General features: G+C 39.2%; 1 protein-coding gene across 50 annotated transcripts in view; it reads right to left on the reverse strand.

The window, feature by feature from the left end:
- The window catches only part of TRDN (triadin), a 1,346,604-nt gene that overhangs the window by 68,588 nt on the left and 1,258,529 nt on the right, over nucleotides 1-19,487 (reverse strand). For 48 of the 50 annotated variants that reach the window (XM_073675989.1, XM_073675970.1, XM_073675994.1 and 45 more), the window contains one exon: nucleotides 12,944-12,991. The exons of the other annotated variants lie outside the window; for them this stretch is intronic. In XM_073675989.1, coding sequence (XP_073532090.1) covers nucleotides 12,944-12,991 — 48 coding nt within the window. The remainder of the gene's footprint in view (nucleotides 1-12,943; nucleotides 12,992-19,487) is intronic. 50 annotated transcript variants of the gene reach the window in all.

Consider the following 19,487-nt stretch of genomic DNA (forward strand, 5'->3'; position numbering starts at 1 on the left):
CACACAGCACTAATGCCTTAAGTGATATCTCCGAAGCGCTCAGGTGATCATCAGCTGTTTGAACTCCGGTCAGCTGAGCCTGCAGCTTCTCGCGATACACTGCGTGAGCAAGCGCTCCTGTGAGTGTATCACCGGCTGCCTAATAGGACGGTCACATCTCCGGATGTGGCCGTGCTATCACTGACATCGACGTGGGACATTCGGTATATGGACTACAGCGTACAGGTGAGGATGAGGTTGGTTTATTATTTTACCTTTATTGCAGGTGACCATGGGCTTTGGGGATTAACTGTAAGGTGAGTATATGGTGTTTTTTTATTTTTTACAGGGGACGAGAACATCGGGGTCAAGGTGCAGCATGATCCTGCAGTGCTGTGACCGGTGGTAGTGATATTACCGCTGGTTGCAGCCCCTGATTCCCGCGGGTCACTGTCACAGCTGCAGTGATCACCACATCGCTGTGACCCACGGTAATGATATTATCGCCAATCACAGCCCCTGATTCCCATGCTGTCACTCAGATAACAGCGTGGGAAACCAGGGATGTTTGGGGTCATCTTCGTGTTACGGTTCGCTGAACCCGAACATCAAAACATTCGCTCATCTCTACATCTACACGTGTATACATATATACAATATGGTTCCTAACGAAGACAATGTCAGAAAGAAATGGGGAGCGAACCTTAGTATTGCGCACACCGGAGATCACTGGAGTGGAAGTCACAGTGAGTCGCTGGCGCCTGCGCACAACATACCTGAACATAGACGGGAGGATAAAGTGCGCGTTGCGTACAAGGTAAATTGTGCTGCCGTGGGATTTGGCTATAAACTGCACATCACACATTACTGAGACGAGCAGGGAAGGGTGGAAAATTATAATTCAAACAGGAGGCGGGGATTTCTTCCCGTCCCCCGGCCTGCAAGCGTCAGAAACTTGAAAGAATAAAAACACATTTCACTGCAACAAGACCTGTAATATGAGGCATACAAGTAGGTGTAGATTCCCATTTCTATCACCTGTATGCCCATATTAGAGGTCAAATAAGTGCAAGTGGGTGACAGATTCCCTTTAAAATAATATGTATTGCAAGGATTCATGCTCTCAGGTAGGCACTACAGTTCATACAGGCTCCGGGTTCTTGTGTCAAAGCAGTGTGAGTTTTATTGAACTCCATAAACTTGCACAACTTATTAAATGAAAACAGCCTTTTCCTGGCACACATGTAATAAGAAAAATCACAGTTCTTTTCCAATAAAGGAAAAGTAATAATGGGGTCTCACCCAGATGGCAATTCAGGTCCTGCTTTAGGCTCAGTGGGCTCACATTCACTGGTGACTCACACATGGCTGAGGTAGTCCCAGATCAGTCACACAAAATGGCTATTGTCCATAGCAGTGATACTTGCAGTTTGGTCACAACAACCTGTGCAGTCTCCTCTCAGAGGCTTGTCTCAGCTTTTCGGGCATGCGCACTGAATCTAGGTGTACATCTGAGCTTCATATCCTATATGTGCATGCTCCGGAAACACTGAGCGTCACTGGCCACATGACCATTTGTGAGCGCACACGCTAAGCGCGCCTGTCTTCCAGCTCACCGCACTGACGCTCAGCGGCTCCGGAGCATGCGCACATAGAATATGAAGCTGGGATGTACACCCAGATTCAGTGCGCACGCCTGGAAAGCTGAGCGTCATTGCGCAAGCGTGGTATCTGCTGGGAGATTGCAGTGATGTAGGGAGTAGTGCCTAGAGGGAATGATAATAGGACCGGCAGGAAGAATTTCAAAAGTCTGTGACTGAAAAGTTAGAGTTGCCCACCCCTATGACTGAATCCGGAGGTATCTGGGGCACTCATCAAAGTAGAAAAAGTGATTTGTGCGCTAAATACTCTGACGTTTTGCTTGAGAAAAACATGTTAGTGATGCAATGTGCATCACTAACAAGACATTGGGGGCAGTTTAATAGCCATAAAGGATGTGACAGGTTCCCTTTAAGTAAAATGATTAAATAAAGCTTGTATTATGTATTTCAATAAAAAATGCAGTTTTTGATTGCATCACAATTACTTTGTAGCCAAATCATCTACCAAAAAATATCAAGGAAAAAAATTATGTAAAAGTCAACAAAATGTTTTTTAAACTTTTGCTGTACTTTTACATACATTCTCTGCATATTGTACCCGTCCTTTTACTTTCAGTGTCATCTATTTGTGCATACATTGTAACCTCTAATGAGCGGGACCTTTCCTCTTATTGCTCCAATTATTAACCAGCATGTCATTCTGTTATGTCGGATTTTGTATGTGCATGTACTCTCTGAATTTTAAAGTGTTTCAGAATATGCTGGGGCTAGAATAAGATGAGGACTATAACATTGATAGTCTAATTGGAACCTCAGCCGATCAGCCGGAGAATGGGTAATGGTGCTTTTATGATTCCTGAGCCTCTTCATTGTTTACATAGTCACAGTAGATTGACCATTCATTTGAACTGGGCAAGCTGTAGTACTAAGCATAGCAACTTATAGAAGGGGAAACCAATCCCATAGAGAGCAAAGGAGAGTCAGCTTTGCCAGTCCTAATACAGCGGCAGGATCTTCTTCATCATATACCTGTGGTGAAAGTTCTGACACTTCAACAGTAGTGATGAGCGAATGTGCTTGCCACTGCTAGGTACTCCTCCGAGCATCACTGTGCTCGACAAGCTCGGCGAGTATTTCCGGGTTGCTCGGATCCCCTCCCTGCATGTTTGGCATTCTTTAGAGATCCAATCAACATGCAGGGATTGCCTGCCACGCACTGTAATACCGTAGGCATGTTGGTTGTGGCATTAGAGTGATTGGCTGGCCGCATAGCATCATCATGTCTATATAAGACCTGGCGCCGCTATGCTCGTCACAGTCTACCCTGGAAACAGGCAGAGTAGGGAGAGGTGCTGCTGAGTCAAAGAGAGATTTGCTTGTTTATAGTTAGTATAGGTATTCCACAACATATATACAGTGCCTACAAGTAGTATTCAACCCCCTGCAGATTTAGCTGGTTTGATAAGATGCAAATAAGTTAGAGCCTTCAAACTGCAAATGAGAGTAGGTTTTATGAACAGAAGCATAAATCTTACAAACCAAAAAGTTATGTTGCTCAGTTGAATTTTACTAAATTTTAAACATAAAAGTGTGGGTCAATTATTATACAACCCCTATGTTTAATATTTTGTGGAATAACCCTTGTTTGCAATTACAGCTAATAATCGTCTTTTATAAGACCTGATCAGGCCGGCACAGGTCTGTGGAGTTATCTTGGCCCACTCCTCCATGCAGATCTTCTCCAAGTTATCTAGGTTCTTTGGGTGTCTCATGTGGACTTTATTCTTGAGCTCCTTCCACAAGTTTTCAATTGGGTTAAGGTCAGGAGACTGACTAGGCCACTCCAGCACCTTGACTTTTTCCCTCTTGAACCAGGCCTTGGTTTTCTTGGCTGTGTGCTTTGGGTCGCTGTCTTGTTGGAAGATGTAATTACGACCCATCTTAAGATCCTTGATGGAGGAGCGGAGGTTCTTGGCCAAAATCTCCAGGTAGGCCGTGCTATCCATCTTCCCATGGATGCGGACCAGATGGCCAGGCCCCTTGGCAGAGAAACAGCCCCACAGCATGATGCTGCCACCACCATGCTTGACTGTAGGGATGGTATTCTTGGGGTCGTATGCAGTGCCATCCAGTCTCCAAACGTCACGTGTGTGGTTGGCACCAAAGATCTCGATCTTGGTCTCATCAGACCATAGAACCTTGAACCAGTCTGTCTCAGAGTCCTCCAAGTGATCATGAGCAAACTGTAGACGAGCCTTGACATGACGCTTTGAAAGTAAAGGTACCTTACGGGCTCGTCTGGAACGGAGACCATTGCGGTGGAGTACGTTACTTATGGTATTGACTGAAACCAATGTCCCCACTGCCATGAGATCTTCCCGGAGCTCCTTCCTTGTTGTCCTTGGGTTAGCCTTGACTCTTCGGACAAGCCTGGCCTCGGCACGGGAGGACACTTTCAAAGGCTGTCCTGGCCGTGGAAGGCTAACAGTAGTTCCATAAGCCTTCCACTTACGGATGATGCTCCCAACAGTGGAGACAGGTAGGCCCAACTCCTTGGAAAGGGTTTTGTACCCCTTGCCAGCCTTGTGACCCTCCACGATCTTGTCTCTGATGGCCTTGGAATGCTCTTTTGTCTTTCCCATGTTGACCATGTCTGAGTGTTGTTCACAAGTTTGGGGAGGGTCTTAAATAGTCAGAAAAGGCTGGCAAAGAGATCTTTAATCCACACATGTGAAGCTCATTATTCTTGGTGCCTGAACTACTTCTTAATACTTTTGGGGGACCAAACAGAATTCTTGTGGTTTGAGGGGTTGAATAATAAATGACACTCTGAATTAACTTTTAACGTTTAAAAAAAAAAAAAAAAAAAATTTGCTGCAGTGCATTTCCCACTTCCAGGCTGATCTACAGTACAAATGTCACAATGCCAAGTTAATTTCGCATGTGTCAACCAGCTAAATCTGCAGGGGGTTGAATACTACTTGTAGGCACTGTATATATATATCCAACTGAACTAACAATCCTTCTGAGGTCTAATCCAGGTGCATATTTTCAGTGGTGGAGGTGATAGCAGGAGTTAGGCAGGCAGGCAGTGTATGTGGCAGACTGCAGTACATATAGTGCAATAGGGTCCATTGAATCTCCTGTTAGTATAGGTATTCCATGACATATATCTGTGTGTATATATATATATATATATATATATATATATATATATATATATATATATATATAAGGGTGGTCCAAAAGTAAGTCGACAGAAAATAATAACATTTATTTTGATTTATATATAAAATTATATTTGCTAACTCAAGCATAACATTGACAATTAAATTTTATTCTGAACAATAATACAAAAGCCCTTAAATTTTATCAACGCAGGTGCTCAAACTGTTTTCCATTACAATTTGCACAGCTTTGAAGTCTGCCTCTTACGCTTCGACAAACTTTTTTGCACAAGTCTCTTTGGGTATTAATTTCTTGAAATGCATCTCTTATGTCATTTTTCAAATCACTGACACTTTTTAAACTTGGTCCTTGAGTACTCCCCAAAAGAAAAAATCCATTGGGGTCAAGTCTGGTGAATGTGCCGGCCAATCAAGTGGGCCTCTTCGGCCAATCCATTTATTAGGAAATGTTTCATCAAGATACTCGCGGACTACTCTTGAATAATGTGGAGGGGCCCAATCTTGTTGTAAATAAAGGTAATTCGAATTAGGCTGTTGCTGTAACTGGGGAACAACTAGATTCATTAGAATTTCGAGATACTTATCTCCTGTGACTGTTACATCAAAAAATATTGGTCCTAAAACACCAAAACTTGAAATACCACCCCAAACATTGACACCAGGCTCATTTAGTTGTTGCTCTAATGTTAAATGCATGTTCTCATTATACCAGTAAATACAATTATGTCTGTTAATATGGCTGGATAATTTGAAAGAAGCTTCATCACTCCACATAATGTTATCTAAAATTACTGGATTTTCTTCAATTTCGTTAAGCATAATCTCACTAAATTGCAGCCGCATGTCTGCATCATCCTCCAATAAACCATTAATTAGACATGGACGATAAGCTTTCCACCCAATAGATTTTTGGATTCGCATGATAGAAGCTCGTGAAATTCCTAATTCCAAAGAGGCTCTTCTGGCAGACTTTTTTGGACTCTGAACAAATGTTTCAGCAACAAGTTGTTTATTATCTTCGGTACATACTGCTTTTGGTCGACCAGTTTTTGGAGCATTAAGAATTGAGCCAGTGGCATTGAATTTGTCATGAATGCGGTAAATGGTTTGTCTCTTTGGGGCTTGAGTACCAAATGTTTCAACCTAATTTGCTCTAACGGTTTCAGCATTTTGAGATTTTCAATACTCTGTTAAAATCCATTTTCTTTGATCTATATTTAAATTATTTACCATAATGTGTTATCTGAATTATCTGAAAAGAAAAACAGATTTGGGGGAGATCTATCTGTGAAAACTAGATCTGTGAAACTGGCTCAGTTGCCCTTAGCAACCAATCAGATTCCACCTTTCATTTTCCAAAGACTCTGTGAGGAATGAAATGTGGAATCTGATTCGTTGCTAAGGGCAACTTTACACCATGTTTGATAAATCTCCCCTTTCATAACCTTATTACACTTTCTGTCCACTTACTTTTGGACAACCCTGTATATACATATACTTGTATACTGTATATGTATATATATATCCATCTGAACTAACAGTCCTTCTGAGAACTAATCCAGCTGCATGTAATCAGTGGTAGGCAGGAGTTAGGTAGGCAGGCAGTGTATGTGGCAGACTGCAGTGCATATAGCGCAAGAGGGTCCATTAAACATCCTATCTGCTGCTGCTATAATAATTACAGATATTTGTAGACATAGCCCCAGATATCAGGGACCAGGGCAATTTTTTTTATCTTAATCCTGGTTATTTGCTTCAAAAGCAATCCAGAGTACATCATTTTTTGCTCCATTTGCTTGTTAGCACTGTAGAATACTGCCAGATCTGTTCCATATTTCAGCTATAAAAGTCCAGAAATTTGAACTGAACGTGAAAAATATTGGCCTCTTTTTCCATTCCGTTGCAGTGTCTGGGTCAAGCTATTCATACTAGGTGTCTGTGAAGATTAGTTTTAGTAAATTACAGGCCAGCTATTTAAAACCATGGTTCTCTGTCAGACATATCACCTATAACAGTGTTCCAAAATCAGCCATTTGTTCCATTTTCATTTTGTTGCAATGTGTCGGTCAAGCTATTCACACTAGGTGTCTGTGTAGAATAATATTAGTAAATTACAGGCCTGCTATTTAAAACCATGGTTCTCTGTCAGACATATCACCTATAACAGTGTTCCAAAATCAGCCATTTCTTCAATTTTCATTTTGTTGCAGTGTGTCTACATTGCAGATGTTGGGAAGGATTTGTGAGTAGAAAAGGGCAGTTGTTGACTACCAGCATCAACAAGGCCATCAGTATTCAGGTCAGACTCCACACATAAGACCTCAGGAGTGGCCATAGATATCAGACATATGTAACATCCTCAAACATAAGCCATCATTAACACCTAAACAGAAAAAAACAAGGTTACAATGGGCTAAGGAAAAGCAATCATGGACTGTGGATGACTGGATGAAAGTCATATTCAGTGATGGATTGACTGAATCTGCATTTGGCAAGGTGATGATGCTGGAACTTTTGTTTGGTGCCTTTCCAATGAGATTTATAAAGATGACTGCATGAAGAGAAGATGCAAATTTCCACAGTCATTGATGATATGGGGCTGCATGTCAGGTAAAGGCACTGGGGAGATGGCTGTCATTACATCTTCAATAAATGCCCAACTTTACATTGATATTTTGGACAGTTTTCTTATCCCATCAATTGAAAGGATGTTTGGGGATGATGACGTCATTTTTCAAGGTGATAATGCATCCTGTCATAGAGCAAAAACTGTGAAAACATTTCTTGAAAGAAGACACATAAGATCAATGTCATGGCCTGCAAATAGTCCGGAACTCAATCCAATTGAAAATCTTTGTTGGAAGTTGAAGAAAATGGTCCTTGAAAGGCTCCAACCTGCAAAGCTGATCTGGCAACAGCAATCAGAGAAAGTTGGAGCCAGATTGATGAAGAGTACTGTTTGTCACTCATTAAGTCCATGCCTCAGAGACTGCAAGCTGTTATTAAAGCCAGAGGTGGTGCAACAAAATACTAGTGATGTATTGGAGTGTTTTTTTGTGTGTTTGTTTTTCATGATTCCATAATTTTTTCCTCAGAATTGAGTGATTCCATATTTTTTTCCCTCTGCTTAGTCTGAAAAAAAATTACCCTTACTAAGTACCACATTTTTAATCTTGATTTCTTTTAGTGTTTATTAAAGCCCTAAAGTTACCATTTGAAATGACTTTAGTTTTGTGCCATGTCTGTGATCTGCTTTTTTTCAACAACATTAAACAACTGAATGAACATCCTCCGAGCCCGGTGATTCCATAATTTTTGCCAGGGGTTGTATAAGGACAAATGCCTATGCCTAGATTAACAATTAAGGGCACCTTTAATGTGCTAATCTGACAGGGTTAGATCCTTAACAAACTGACACGGATGATCTCTCCTAAGAGCTTGTGAACCTATATTTACGGTCTAAGTGCTAGCTGTTAAAAAAATGTTTGCACTCAGACCAATGTTATTCAATGGCGCAGTGCAAATATGCAATATTTTTTATTGACTGAATCCACGTTGGAAAAAATTGTGGCATGCGCGTTTTTCCTCCTAAAATCACATGAGACACCCATTCAAGTCTATGGGTGTGAGAAAAATATCAGATACCATAAGGAGCGACATATACTATGTAATTGTTACGGATACATTGCAATTCTGTAACTTAGGAAACTATAAATGGTCTTGTAAGTGATTAATAGCTGCAGCTGTGAAAAACGGATAATATACAGACTGCACATGGATGACAAGTGAGAAAAAAATCATCCCACTTTTCTGGATTGAAATCCGACAGATTTTTTATAATGTCGTGTGATTCTAGCCTAAGGATAAGTTATCATTGTTATAGTCCAGAAGAACCCTTATTTCTACGGAAGAAGCCCATGGTATTCAGCTTAAGTATTTGCAAAAAAAATATCTTCTAACACAATATATCTATTTAACAAGTGTCTGCAACACAATATTATGCACGAGGCTTAAAATAGCAGTAGTGCTTGCGCTTTTTAATAAAATAACATCGTATTAATAAATGACTAAAATAATGTGTCAAATATAACATAATGCATTATATATTGTTAATATTTGCTCAATGCAAGCTTTTTTCATGCAAGCAATTAATCAATACTCAACAGCAATGATACTCAAGGACTTGAAAGCATTTTTAATTTGCTTTATGTAGCCAAGTTAATTTGCCTGCCCAGTGGAAATAAGAAAAGCTAAATTTGATATGTTAATTATGCTCAGCAAAATTCAAATGTTTCTTGCATTATACATACAGCTAGATCAAGGGTCCAGTCTTAATGACATGCAATTAATATGAAAGGTGACAAACTATTTGTTCAGGCTCAATACAATTTTTAAGTGGCAAAAGTTTAACTATTAATACAATTTATCCATCAGATTTTGTACTCTAAATATACTTAAGTGGAATTGAATTCTATTCAACAATTCCAAAAATCCTCATTCATCAAAATACTAATTTTTGTAACTCACTTCAGCAGGGATTCAGTAAAATGGCAGCCACTGGCCACCATTTTTCTGAGCCTCAAAGTGCCATTGAAAGTTTAAAAAATTATGTCACGTGAGCCTTGCAACCAATCAGTGATCGCTCTTACGTCTTTTGGATGAAACTGACATCTGGAAGAAGTGAGAGCTGTTGATCTCTTGCTTCCTCCGGATGTCAGTTATATCCGAACAGAGTGAGATTGAAGCAGCCCATTAGCGGACACTGAATAACTGCAGGACTTACATGACATAACGTCACATGAGTCCTGGGAGACATGGCTTCGATATTTCTCGAATGGCGCTAGCACCGCAGGTGAGTACAGTTTTTTTTTTGTTTTCCAGACAAAGCCTACAAGAAACAAAATGAGAATAAACCCTGCTGTATCTAAATAAGTAAAAGGCAAAATGCATTTAAATAAAATAGGGTTCTTAGTAACACTGTTTTTGATCAAAAATAGTATAAAAGCCATCCCACCACATCAAGGTGACCCTATTCAGGACGGTCCTACACTGTCTAATATTAAAACCTTACCATGTGTCAGAATTGACCTGTGTTAATAAGAGCAGACAAAGGACTGGGTCCCAAAACCTAGACACTTCAGCCTGGAGATGCTTTTTAAATGTAATTTCCTTCTCAAGGAGGGATAGCCACACCCTCACTTACATAAAATGCAACAAATCCAAGAAAAAACACACACACATTGAGCTGGAGTTTGAGATTTAAAAAGCTTCTCCGGTCTGAGGTGTCTAGAGTTCAGGACCCAGTCCTTCGCCTGCCTTTATTCACACAAGTCCTTCTGACACATGGTAAGGTTTTAATATTAGACAGTGTAGGACTGTCCCGCATAGGGTCACCTTGCCATGGTGGGATGGCTTTTATGCTATTTTTGATCAAAAACGGTGTCACTAAGAACCCTATGTTATTTAAATGCACTTTTGCTTTTTACTTATTTAGTTACAGCAGGGTTTATGATCATTTTGTTTCTTGTAGTGTTTATGTGTTTATATGTTACATGTATGCCAACTCAAACTCCAGCTCAATGTGTGTGTGGTTTTTTTTTTTACTTGTTTTTTTTATTTTCCATTGGGGAATATGGTGATTGAGAAGGAGTTGTGAAAGTAATGAACAACTCTTTTAATATGGTTGGCAACCTTAAATAAAAAAAAAAAAAATGACAGGACTACTTTCCATATTTGTGAGCAAAAGCAAAGCCACAAATAGTAAATAGTTTATAGTTAAAATTTGAATAAAAACATAATTTTTCACCACAGAATACTGAAAGCAACATTTGGTAAAACAAGAAAGAACAAAAGTTACAGAATAAATTTATTATTCTTTATAATAAAGCAGCTAAAGCGTATGAAGTTAATAAAAAAGAACAAAGTTTACAAGAGATAGATACAAGTTTTCAATACAACGCTATTGAAATTCAAATATGTTTCTATAGCAAACTGCACAGCATAATATAGATACAGATGTTGGGAATAAAAAAGGAACTGTGCATGGAACATCGACAACTGTCCATAATTAGATTAAATATAGAAGATGAAATATATTTGCTACCTATTTTGCTTTAACCCCTTCCCGATGGGCGATTTTCGATTTTTGCACTTTGATTTTTTCTTAACTCTATTCTGAAAGTCAGAAATTTTTCATTGTTCCATCAGTATAGCCTTATGAGGGCTTATTATTTGAGGAATGAGTTGTAGTTTTGAATAGCACCATTAATTTTATCACTCAAATTATGCAAAAAAATGCAGTTCCTTAATTGTCTTTTGGTTTTGTTTTTCACGAAGTTCCTTGTGCTATAAAAATTACATGGCAATATTATTCTTTAGATCAGTACAATTTAGGCAATTGCAAATGTATTCAGTTTTTTTTAATTTAGGTGGTAAAAAAAATCAGAAAATTCTGAAAAAAAAAATTTTCTTCTTTCGCTATTTTTTGAGACCCATAATGTCTTAATTTTTCCATTGACTGAGCTGTTTGAGAGCTTATTTTTACTGTGGCCAGCTCAAATATTTATTGATACTGTTTTCATGTAGGTATGGTGATTTGATCTTTTTTATTGTTTTTAGTGGTGTTGCAGCGACCAAGAAAACACAATTTATTCTTTTTATTTTTTTTATATTATGATTAATTGGACATTTATGAACTCAACAATAGCAAATTGGTTTATTTTTAATTTATTTTCAATGGAGGGAAAAAAGGTGATTCGAATTTATGGTATTTTACCTACTTTTAAAGAGTTATTTTTTATTTTTTATTCCCCTTAGGGAACTTAAACCTGTGATCATACAATATAGTAATGCAGTATGTATTGAAAAATACATTTTCTTATGAAGTCCACACACAGGCTGGGTGTCATAGGAGGACCAAGATGGCGGCTGTCATGGTTCACTACGATTGCGTCAAGGGGGGCTGTTAAAATCAGGTGATTGTGTGCACTTGCACTGATGTCATACAGATTCAACTGTCATAGATTGAAGGCAGCATTTAAGTGGTTAAACTACAGCGATGAGAGAGCTCTCAAGTCACTGTGATTACAAGAATATATGCCTGTTATGCATTACAGCTGGCAACTGCCTGATATGGTGAGGGCTCAGTTCCTGAGCCTGCTCCTTATATATGTTGACCTGATGTAAGATGTTTTACGTTGGGAAGGGGTTAATAAGCTAATCCCAGTTACAATGGGATTCATCACATTTTGCTTATGAGTTTGTTGTTCTAACTGAAAAAAATAGCTGCGCCGAATTTCTTCGATGCTGTTTTTGTCCTTGTCACCTGTCTTTGTTTACTTGGCAACACTGATGACATCTGTAAACATATTGGTTCACTTCAGTCAATCACTTGCCTCAGTAGTCTATCCCCTGGTTGGCTGCAACAGTCACATATTGATGTAATATCATTGTTACAGATAAGTAAACAAAGACTTATGGGGAGTACTTAAGCAGAGGTGCTTTAGCAGTGATGATTCTAATATGGAAAGGATCAATCATTTATTAGCACACTTCCCCTCCTTGGTTAATTTAAAAATAAATTGTAAAACCCCTTAATCGAATCTGTCATCAGATTTCAGCTATGTAATCTGTGAGCAACTTTTTGTAAGGGAAGAGAGTCTGATTCCAGCGATGTGTTACATACTTGGCTATGTTTTTCTGTTTCAGTACAATCAATGTTTTATCAGCAGCAGATTATCATTACAGGACAACTGTCCATGTGCAACCTAGTCCAACCAGGACCCCAACATTTATTTGCAGCTCTCTGTCACTAAACAATGTACACATAAAAATGTGGTATGGGCAGGGTTATACACAGCTTAACATCTGAGCTCAGCTAGATCTGCAGCAAAGAAAGTTGTGATTCTCTCACTACTGCTGCAGCCAGTAAACTAAGTAATACATCAATGGAAATAGGGTCTCAATTCCTACCTCATGCTGCTGATAGATTCCCTTTAAACTCATAATAAATACAAGATAAGCCAAGCATTTACAAAGTAACTTATTTTTCCATGTAGATTCTAAAAGTAATTTTTTAAAGACTTTTGTCTTAATTAAGCATAAAATAGTACAATAAGGAAAATGAATAAAATCAATCTTTTTTTGCTCTTGTATATATCTTAGAAAACTACATACTTGGCTTCTCTTCGTGAACAGCTACTTCAGGCTTCAAGACCTTCTGGTCTGTGAAAAAAAATATAATATTGATTTACATATTTCGGAATAGGCATAGAAAAGTAAGTAGTAATGAGATTATTTGCTTGCGTACTATGGAAAAGTTACTATATTTTTGCACTGTGCTATAAGTATGCATTCAATTGGTATATTTTATATTTCTTTAGGTTCAGTTGCAAACCAAAAAAGAACTATAGGGAAAACTATATTTTGGATTTTGATGCAATTATTACTCTTCTCAAAGATTATCTATTTTTACAAAACACCCAATCTATCCTTAAAGACGTTGTTGCAAGTTTAAATGTTGGGCAATTGCTTTATAAAAAAAAGTGTATTAAAGAAGTCCTACAAAGAAAATGCATTAGAATTAATAGATCTTGGATAATAATAAATTCCACAATTGGTTGTTTTAAATAAAATGTTCCTGCGCTGAGATAATCTTATAAATGTGCACATGCTATGTACTATGTGATGGCTGAGTCTGATCCTGCAGAGCTACCTCAGTTAAAGGCTGACACAGACCACAACTCATGGCCAAGTCAACGGGAGAGGAAAAAACATTGAATAGCACCTGATTTTTATGGCTACATCACAGTTCTTAACATAGGAAAATGTTTTTTGGTGTGCTGATGTATAAAAAGGATGCCATACGGATGGAATATGGACAACAATTGAGTTGAAAATCATCCTCTTTTTTGGATGAAAATTGGAAGACTTTTTTATACGCTCATGTAAATTTAGCCTCCATGGACCTTTCAATACTGACAAGTGACCAGCCCTGCCCAGTCAATATTTTATCTTCCACTTCCACTGTGGAAGTGGTTGTTAACCCCTTGTCTTTGCAGCCAATATTTTTGTTTTAAGTTTGCATTTTCTCCTCCTTTTCTGCTACCACTTGTTTTCTGCTGAACAAGTGGTTCTTTTGAATGACACTATTCATTTTACCATACAATGCACTTAAAAATGTTAAAAAACACTCCAAGTGGGATGCAATGATAAAAAAATGCAATTCTGCCATGTCTTTGTGGGGGTTTTCCTTTTATGGCGTTCATTGCACACTAAAATGATCTTGTAACATGATTCTCCAGGTCAGTAAGATTATAGCAATATCAAACTTGTATAACTTGTTTTTTATATTTAAGTGGAGAAAAAAAGTTTGAATTTTGTAAAAAAAAAAAAAAATTTTGGTTTGAGTCGCCATTTTCTGAGACCTGTAACATTTTCATTTTACATAGATGGAGCTGTGTAGGGCATGATTATTGCGCAGTAAGCTGTTGGTTTGATTGATACCAATTTGGGATATATGATTCATTATAACCACTTTTTTATTGCACTTTTAGTGAGTTATGGTATGGCATGGCATTTTGCTTTTTTGTTGTTTTGAAGAGAAAAAATAAATGTACAAACCATACAAACCACTATGGTTACTTTTACTCTCTCTCTGAATGAGGCTGCTACCCTGCTTTTCTAGCAACAACGGCTATACTTGGGAAAATATAGTCTTATCTTCATCACATGCTCATGGGTGCCCATATATGCATTTAATGGCCAATGTTACTAGAAAAGAAGGGGAGTAGAAGTAGGAATAAAGGAGACTCAGGAGATCAATGAATATTGTGCATATGCAATTTAATAAGGTTTGATAGTGTTTTACATTAATATGTCTACTTGGCATTAATTCTTCTGCTGTAGAATGAGCAGAGGAGAAAATGTTATATGAAACTGCTGAGTTTTGGGAATCTTCCCTATTCTGCTTACTGTAAAAATTTGTTTTTATTTCTCTTCAACCTTGACAAGTGGACAGTCAATCTCTGGTGTGATGTCAGAACTGTTGTCAGATGTTCTATTCCTTTTGTTTCCCTTTCCCTAGTCCACGTCTTGTGTTAGACAGAAACAGTTGCCCTCTTCCCTCTCACAGCTTGTACTACTCATTTATGCAACATATATCATAATGATAAGTATACTTTCAAGAATAAGTTAGAGATGTTCCTACAACTTTTTCTATGCAGAACCCAAGCCAGTGCAATGTTAAACACTATATTAAGGTCTTCACCAAAGTTTATTTTTTCTATTATCTAAATTTGCTATAGCCACAGTCCAAATAGGCATGTATGTAAAAGCATTTGAGCATAACAATGGCAAGTGTAAGAAAAAGTGAAAATGTAACTTTATTACACCTCACACAATAATTACGGTATTATTTTAAAATTTGAGTTAAACCCCACCCTCTCCTATATGTCTGTATGGAATCACTGTACATATCTAATTCTTGTCCCCCTCACTTTCTGAATCCAAAGTTCCTCCATTATGTGCTTCTGGGCCTATGTGAAAAAATGTGTTCTTTATGAAATGCAAAAGGATACTGAAACTTTTTGAGCTCAAGCACATCCCTACTAACTATCTTTAGTTTAAAACAAAATTTGTTTAAGTCAGAGTTCTACATATTCATCTTTGTCATAAGCTCATGTCATAAGTATTGTGAGAAAGTTCAGCACAATAATTCTGTATCTCCCTCTGTTTACTTTATAACTCTGCTCCTAATTCCTCCTCCCACTCCCCACTCCATAGAATACAATCTTATGCTACAGTTAACTGTCGGTCTAAGTTGAGTAAGACATATTTGACTTGTTTTTTCAGAGTGGATGAAGAGTTCAGGAGGGGAGGGGAAGGAGTGGCTCATAAGTGGAGAAAGAAACAGATTTTTCCATCTGAAAATTACAAAGTCTTTTATAATCAGCTGTATTATTGATTTATGCAAACTTTGTTGCAAGTTTCCATTTAACTTTTAATCTCTTCTACCATTGAAGTTTTAATAGAAACAGACACCTAAAACATATCCCATCAAAGTTTTAGAAGCAAATGTAATAAGGAATGCTTTCTGGACACAGATGGTGACTTTTATGAGCTGTCATTGCTGTCTCTAACATTATTTTACTAGAGTAGCGAAAAATAAAAAAGGAAGTAAAGTAGTTTTCAAATTTAAACAGCCCCTTTTCTAATTAGGATTTACCCAACCATAAATAAGAAGAACCACAATCATTTCTAATAATGAAGCACATAGAAATCAGTATTCATCTGGGGTCCTTACTTGATCTAGGTCTCATTCACGATTCATGTACACAGAGACACATTTTTTCAACAGTATTTATACAAGAAAAACCCATGTCAGATGACATGATGAGGGATACCATAAATTCTCCATTAAATTTCACCTGCTTAACCCAGGAGAAAGTACAGTGTCGCCTCAAAATCATTAAATCACTGGGCCTGCATGGCATATACCCCCAAATGCTAGAGGAATTAAGTACCATAATAGATGGACCGTTATTTTTAACATTCAAACGTTTAATAATAACACAGTCTGTACTACAGGACTGGCACATAGCAAATGTGGAGACAATATTCAAAAAGGGGACAAAATCTGAGCCTAGCAACTGTAGGCCAGCAATACTGTATGCCGGTAATTTTAACCTCTACTGTGTGCAGAATTCTTGAGGGTTTTTTAAGATATGCTCTCCTGGATGATATCAATAAGAATAACCTCATGACCCAATATTAACATGGGTTTGACCGGTCCTATCAAACTAATCTGATCAGCTTCTGTAAGGGATAAGTTCCAGACTGTACCAGTGAAATGCATTGGATGTTGTCTATATGGACTTTTCAAAGGTGTTTGATATGGTGCCACATAAAAGGTTGGTACATAAAACGAGAGTAATCGGACCACGGGAAAATATGTGTAACTAGGTTAACAACTAGTTCAGTGGTAAGAAACAAAGGATGATTATTAATGGAACACATTCGGATTGAGTCACAGTTAACAATGGGATACTACAGGGGTATGAATTGGACCCTCTTCTTTTTAACATATTTATTAATGACCTTACAAAGTGCAGAGTAGAATTTTAATATTTGGAGATGATGATAAACTCTGCAAGGTAATCAACACAGAGACCAGTGCCAGACAGCAAATAAAATAATGGAATGCACTAAAAGAGGCTCAGTGGTTAGTGCTGCAGCCTTGCAGCACTGGGGTCCTGGGTTTAAATCCCACCAAGGACAACATCTGCAAGGAGTTTGTATATTCTCCTTGTGTTTGCGTGTGCTTTCTCCAGGCTCTCCAGTTTCCTCCCACATTCCAAAGACATACTGATAGGGAATTTAAATTGTGAGCCCCAATGGAGACAGCGCCCATAATGTCTGTAAAAAGAGCTGTGGAATTAGTGGTGCTATATAAGTGAGTAAAATAAATAAATAAAAATAAATAAAAGACGCGTAGAAGCTCATAACAAAATGATGACACTAATGAGGCCACACATAGACAGGCCGTCAAACTCTTGGTTATTCAGTTTGTAAAAACAAACTCTTAGGGTTGACCTTATTACAATGTGCAAATATAAGAGGGGATTGTACAGAGATCTTCCTAAAGATCTTTTTACACCCAGACGGTGACAAAAGGGCATCCTTTACATCTAGAGGAAAGAATGTTTAATCATAATCACAGACAGCAATTCTTTACTGTAAGAGCAGTGATATTATGGAACTCTCTGCCATATCATGTTGTAATGGTAATGGTACGTTGATCCAGGGAATTTTTCTGCTTGCCGTATGTGGAGTCTGGAAGGAATTTTTCACCTAATATGGAGCTATTAGCATCTGCCCCATGGGATTTTTGACTTTTGCCTAGCTCTAGATCAACATGTTGGGCTTTGGGTTGAACTCGATGGACTTAAGTCTACCTTCAACCTTAAAAACTATGAAACATTTTGTGACAGTGTCACTGGTTTTATATGTGAGTGGAGGTATGTGTCACTCAGGATGCTCTCCTGTGTGAACTAAGACCTACTTTATTTCTGCCAGCATGTTATATGCTGGTGGGTTTACTCTGTTAAAGGGTGTGTGGTTTTATGGGAATGGCAGAGAGGTCGTGACGCCATTCCCCCTACCTCCCCTCAGGGTGTGGCTGAGCAATTTGTAAAAGCTCAGTCCCTTTTTTTTTCTCTGGAGTGTGGTCTGCAGAATGAAGTGTTGTGGAAGCTGCAGAGCTTTTTACAAGGACTTTGCCTGTACAATTTGTGCTACCGAGAACGGGCGTAACCCACTCACCTATGGACTGAGATATATTTTGTTTTGTTTTCCGGTTTAACCCAGAGGGGTTTTGTTTATTTTTCCTGTGGAACCCTGCATGAGTTTATGCCATATAATAAACCAGCAGGAAGGTAACGTGTGTCCTGAGTCTGCCTCACGGATAGCCGAGCGAGTCGTCTTGCCACAGTTGGCGTGAGAGTGATTCCAGAAACACGTGTACCTGCCACAAAGAGCGGTGGATGTCCTGGGTGAAGGCCAGAAGCCAGCCAGAGAAGTCTGGCAGCACGGAGGAGTTCATTAAGCACCTGGTCCAGAGCCAGCAGAGCATGCAGCAGAAACACCTGCAGGACCAGTGGAGCATGCAGCAGGCCCAGCAGAGCATGCAGCAGGCCCAGCAGAGAATGAAGCAGCAGCACCAAGAGACGACCAAACTGTTGCTTCAGCAAATCCAGTTGCAGCAAAAGTCGCAGCACAAGCAGGAGGCGCAACAGCAGATACAGCTTCTGGCAGATGCCATCCAGAGCAGGGCGGCTGCCCCACCTCCAGGGTCGACTGATGATTCTCACATCAGGAAGGCGGTAAGGCGGGCCAAGCAGAAGATGACCCCTAGGGATGATGTAGAAGCATTTCTGACTGTTTTTTAGAGGGTGGCTGATCGGGAGAGACTTCCACCAGGACAGTGGGCAGAGGTTCTGACGCCATATTTATTGGGTGAACCCCAAAAGACATATTTCGACTTGGCGCTGCAAGATGCTAAGGAGTATCCCAAGCTAAAGATAGAGATCTTAGCACGCCTGGGAGTAAATATGGCGGTGAGAGTCCAACGAGTTTATCACTGGGCGTATGCTAGCGACAAACCTCCTCACTTGCAGATGTTTGACCTACTGCATCTCATTCAGAAGTGGCTACAACCGGAGTCCTCCACTCCTGCCCAGATGGTTGAGTGGGTGGTGATTGACAGATTCATGCATTCCCTTCCCAAGTCAGTACAGTCCTGGGTTGCCCAGGGTGATCCACAGAACGCAGATGACTTCATCGGCCTGGTAGAGAGGTACCAGGTAGTTAAGAGATCCCTCGGGAAACCGGATGCAGTCATTTCTCCGTACTGGGATACCCAAAAGGGGGCGAGTTCAGCCCGGAAGGGGTCTAGAGCCACTACTGGGGGACGTCCCACTCCCACTGAAGGTGCCGTTAGGATTGTTGGTAAAGATATAGTCTGTTGGTGGTGTCACAACCCTGAACATGTAGCCACCAGGTGTCAAAAATCCCCTAAGCCCATGGACTGCAGCCTAGGCAGATGGGTCTCCTATTATGCCTATCCAGCCTGTAGCGTGGACTGTCGACCCGGCGAAGGGCCGCAGGCATATGCAGTGTCCATTAATGGAGTAAAAGTGCTTGGGCTGTTGGACTTCGGGAG

This window comes from Phyllobates terribilis, unplaced genomic scaffold (genome assembly GCF_046119375.1).
Source record: "Phyllobates terribilis strain yellow unplaced genomic scaffold, ASM4611937v1 Scaffold_3__8_contigs__length_932513732, whole genome shotgun sequence".
Taxonomy (NCBI): domain Eukaryota; kingdom Metazoa; phylum Chordata; class Amphibia; order Anura; family Dendrobatidae; genus Phyllobates; species Phyllobates terribilis.